The 5,266-nt window shown below is 34.4% G+C and overlaps 1 protein-coding gene across 1 annotated transcript; it reads right to left on the bottom strand.

The window, feature by feature from the left end:
• Positions 1 to 2,888: 2,888 nt before the first annotated feature.
• On the bottom strand, positions 2,889 to 4,079 carry LOC133302299 (uncharacterized protein At3g28850-like). Its single transcript, XM_061502057.1, has one exon. The coding sequence runs from the start codon at positions 4,077 to 4,079 to the stop codon at positions 2,889 to 2,891; it is 1,191 nt and encodes a 396-aa protein (XP_061358041.1).
• Between the last annotated feature and the right edge of the window lie 1,187 nt (positions 4,080 to 5,266).

Here is a 5,266-nt window from a genome sequence, read left to right as displayed (position 1 = left end):
CTGATTAAAAGTAGAATAAATGAGCTTATTTTTAATGGGCTTGACTAATCTCCTGTTATAGGATATCTTTCAACTTTCCTAATGATACTTTGACAATCGAGCCAACATTTTTTTATTTATTTAAAAAATAGTGGGTCCCATAAGAATGTTTCTACAGCATAAGATAAGATATATCCTGCGACATAAGATTATTATTTCTCATTTTTAAAACATACAATTAAGGTGCATTCACTCTTCAATTATAGTAGATTATAAGATCACATGAACTTTAAATTAAATCAAGGTGGATGGATATACCTTACTTGTGTATTTTGTAAAGGACAAACTCAACATAGTTTTTACTAAAAAATATGACTAAATTTGTGCAATTTTTCCTATTAAAAGTCACCTTGATACCTTTCTTCTTGTGACTTAGACATGCATTCACGGGTTTGGTCTTTGTAGACTTGGTTTGCTGTGTGGATCCCTCTCTTTTGTTTCTCTAAATCTACATGCTAGTTGCAATCCATTTGTTTAGTTACAAAGCCGTGTAGTGGTTGGTTTTCTTTCTCATATACAGATTGGAGACAACCTTTAACAGCTATAGCCACAAGGAGCTTTTTCTATGGAGTGAAATGTGAAAAGGGAAGAAATTCTTTTCTGAACATAAAGCTGACTACCTATTTTATTTTCCGCAACAATCTGAACACTCTTTGTGATGCATTCATCCACCACTAACCTGACACAAAGGAAATCTTAGGTGATAACTTTTAGGAAGACAAAAGCAATTAATTTAGAGTTATTGAATTTTTATGTAAACTTGTGAAGTAAAATATTAATGTAATTTGTACAAATTTAGTTATAATTTTAAGGCGATTCTTTCACTACCTTTAGTTTTTAAAAGAGTATTAGAATCTTCTATGATTTGCAGTTAATATTTTGCCATGTATCATTTTTAGTTAAAATATAAATACCAACATAAAATTTCTAACTGCTCTGTTTTATATTCCAAAAACGTGATTAAATGTTTACCATTTACTTTCCACAAAAATAAGGATACCAAAAAAATTCCTAAATTTTATGTTTTTTTTTTCTTGTACATAGATAAATTTTCAAATATTTATTAATCAGGATAACAGTTTTAAGGAAAAAGAGTATTAAACAATTCCTGATGCATTAACATTATCCTTAATATAAATAAACAATTGGCACTTCATTAGTTATCATCTACCACTAACTCCTAAACTGATTTTGATTTTGATGGGATGACTATGACAAGGGGAGTTCCAGCCTATAGGGATTTTATTGCCTCTAGGCCCCATTTTCAACATGAACACATGGACATGAATAAAAAGAGTGTTAAGTAGATGCCAAAAAAAGTTGGCTTCTTTGGCACAAACCCTTTGTGATTAGGTGTTTCCTTAGCGGTACATTCTTTTGCAAATGGCACCACATGGAATTCTAATTCTAAATTCCATGAATTGATAGGTCATTTCACATAATTAATTAGATGGCTCAACCTTTAATGATCATAACAAGACAGTGTAGAAAGTCCTTTTCAACTTTCAAGTGCCCTTTTAGAAGAGTATCATGTGTTGGCACCTGAAGACAAAATTGGTGATTTTTCTTGCCTCTTTTAGTTTTATGTGCATCACCCTATGATGGGTCTTTTTCACAAATTCAACGCAAGAGGCTCAAATTCCAATAACTTAAACGTATATAGTTGAGGAGAACCGTAAAAGAAACAAACAGATACAACTTAAATAGAAATAATAAATAACTAAACTAAAGCTGCTTCTTATTTAAACTTCTTTAAGTTGAAAAATACTTACGCGCTTTTGAACTGTTATGTAGGTTCCAGAAGAAATGGCGTATTAGGTTGAAAATGTGACAACACTAACGAATTCCTTAGAGTCCAAAGAAGCAGGATTTGAACAAGTTACAAGCTAAACAGCAAAAATTGATAAGGAGTTATTTTAACTTAATTAGTGATATTGAGTTTGAGTTTCTCGGAACCTAACTGGCTTTATTAAAACCTATATGATATTACCTCACTCGAATTAGAGTAGTCGAGTGATTGATGAACCAATAAATAATATAAAAATAAAATAAAATAAAAAATTCACAAGGTCTCTAGCAGAATCTGACTCAAGACAATAGTTTTATTAGTAACAATGAAAATGTGGTATGGTATTGCATACAATGAGTTCAAAACATATATATGAAGTTGGTAGTGCAGAGAATCAATAAAACTTAGCAAACAATTGTTTCTACAAATTAACAAACTCGACAAGATTTATTCTTCTATTCCCAAGCAATTGCAATCCAATATAAAATCAGGGGCAGTAAAAAAAGTGTCCTAACTGCTATTTGATCTTATCTTCAATAGAGGCCAACATTGTTAAGCTAAAATGATTGACATGCATGGTAATTGCATTGAGCTAAATTGCTTAAAAACACCACCACCTGAGTGCATTATGTAGTTAGCTCAGGGTTGGTTCAACTCTACTAGACCTAGAAAGCATTCAATCTCCCAATGTAACCACTGCCAAACATTACACCTTTGAAATTGTCTTAAGGGAGAAGAACACATTATCAAGTGAAAGAATTTAAATGCCACTATACTATTGTAACTCACTCTGCTTTTCTTAGCTTTGCAAGAAAGGAAACTAATTGTATACAAGCCTTCTTTGTTTTCTGAAATAAGGAAAATGAAAAGTATACACTATGCAGTAAATTGCACTAGTTGTGCAGAGGGACTTATTAGAATTCCTTCCTCTTATCTAATATGATCAACCACATCAAAACCTCACTGTACAACAAAAACTGACTATGAACAAAATAGCCACAAGACAAACTCAAAAATTGGTACTAAGTACCTGTATCAATTGTCACCATGAAAGAGGGACCTAATAGCAGCACATGGGGCATCGGATTAGCCCATTTTCATTGCAATCAGGGCAACGCTGGAATCCATAATCACCCACCTCACCATCTTCTTCTTCATCATCATCATCTTCATAGTAGATTTTACAACTTCCATAGCAGGTTTCACAAGGCACAAACCTTATAGCCCCACAGGCGTCACATACTCCCCCAGCATCACCTCCATTACTATCATCAATCTTTTCACAACAATCAAGTAATTTCTCAAGTTTTCCATCCTCATGCAGTTTCTGAATGTCCTCAACTCCACCAATGTAGCTCCTCCCAATAAACACCCTTGGCAATCCTCCCTTACCAAACTCATGACCCAACAGTTCTTTAAGCTCCTCCTTGAACCCCAAATGCATTGACAAATCTCTCTCATCCACCCTCACACCCAATCCTTTCAGAATGTGCCTCACATTGCAGCAATCCTCATAAGTCTTTCTCACCCCACGCAGGCTTGTGAAATACAACACCACCTTGTCCTTCCCAAATGGGGCAGGATTAAAATCCATAACAACATCATCACTGATTTTCTTTTCCTCAAAAGAGAATACCTTACTAGCCATACTCTCTTGCTTCTCTAGCGATGACTTCTGGAATGATGAATCAACTTGAAGCTCATCAGAATCTGAAACTCCAGCATTGAGATTTGATGCCTCCTCAGTCATCATCTGAAGCCAAATGGGTTTGTTTGAATCAGAGTCATTCTCTACGAAACTAGACTTGGGTGGATCAAAAGAGAAGCTCTTGAAATGCTTTGGTGATCTGAAAGGGCTTGTGTCTTCAAGGCCTTCCATCAGTTCCCATGTGTTGATAGTCTCAGGCTCACAGGGTGGTGGTGTTGTGATTGGAGTTTTGGGAATAGCTTTTGGTAACTTTTGCTCAATCATATTGGACCATGTCATGGCCTCATTCTTCTCCTGTTGCTTGAAACTGTCACTGTCACTGTCACTGACCTTGCCTTTGGAAAACCCGAAACCATTGGCATGGTTGTGAGATACCTGCAGGTCCAGAGAACCTAATGTAGTTGATGTCAGTGCCACAACATGGTAACTATCCCCTTTGCTTTGAGGTGGATGATGAACATGCATCGAGTAGCTTCTAGGTACTGGGGAATAAGGGGTGTTGCAATGACTACATTTGTTTTGCTTGGAATTAACACAACCCATAATCACACAAAAACCGAATCTGAATTGATAAACACAAAAAACAGTGAGTACAAAACACAGGAATCAATAACGCCCCCCACAAACACAAAGAACAACCACAAATTCGGATCAATCAAAGTGCTTACATTAGTAAACAAAAACAAAAAATGTAGAAATGTAGAATAAAATCAAAAGATTTTCATTAGTTTCAATTTTGGAAGAACCAATAACTAGACTTGAATTGAGTGTAAGAACCAAAAAAGACAGAAAAAAAAAAAAAAAAAAAAAGAGAGAGAAAATTGGAAAGGAAAGAAAGGGAAACTGGGATGGAAATTGAATTCCAAAGTCAAACAAAGAGGGCAAGAGATTAATCATTCAATCACCATTCATATCAAGACAACTGTTACATACACTATTATGATCCCCTCTCTCTCTCTCCCCCTCTCTCTCTCAAGAGTTTTGGAGAAGCAACTGGAGAGGTTTATTATAGACCCAATCAGATGAAAAATGAACAAGAAAAAACAAAAGAAAAAAAGAAACAAAATTTGGGTTCATAAAGGTAAGAGAAAATGGTTGAATGCTATGCTATGCTATGATCACTTGTTTGTTTGCTTTGAATAACTCTCTGTTCCGAAACAAAACTGCAATCGAAACGCTCTCCGTTACTTCCACCCACGTTGTTGTTGTTATTGTTGTTATCTTTATCTTATTTTATGTTTTTCTTTTTTTCTTTTTCTTTTTTGATAAATATTATGTTATGTTATCTAACTAGAGAAAAATATTTGTCATATTAAATGACATAAAATTATGTCATTTTAAGAGAGAAATAAATATAATATAATTTTTTTTATTTAAAAATTAAATTAAAAAAACTATTTACTTTCTCTCTTATAATTTTTATTTTTTGTGTCTATCTCTCTATTATTATCATTTACGTGGAAACGTCTTTCTTTTCATTTTTGTTTTTTAAAAAGGTAGTCTTTATTTAGGTACTGTTGCTGGCGGCAAGTTACCACCAGTCCACCACTCTCACTCAATTTTCGGCGCGTGGTGGAGACTACCGAATCGAAAATATTCCTTTTTCCATTTGAGAGATATAGTGGGATAAGGTGGATCCAGTGATCACACGCTTTCGCTTGGCGTGTTTACCACCGATAGTATGACTGTATGAGGCGTGTTGGAAAGACCCTACCAAGAAAGAGTTGGAT

The sequence above is a fragment of the Gastrolobium bilobum genome, unplaced genomic scaffold (genome assembly GCF_033153095.1).
Source record: "Gastrolobium bilobum isolate Gb01-03AN ecotype WA unplaced genomic scaffold, APGP_CSIRO_Gbil_v1 utg39614, whole genome shotgun sequence".
Classification (NCBI taxonomy): Eukaryota; Viridiplantae; Streptophyta; class Magnoliopsida; order Fabales; family Fabaceae; genus Gastrolobium; species Gastrolobium bilobum.
Note: the sequence above shows the minus strand (reverse complement) of the source record. Positions and strands in the feature narration are given on the sequence as shown.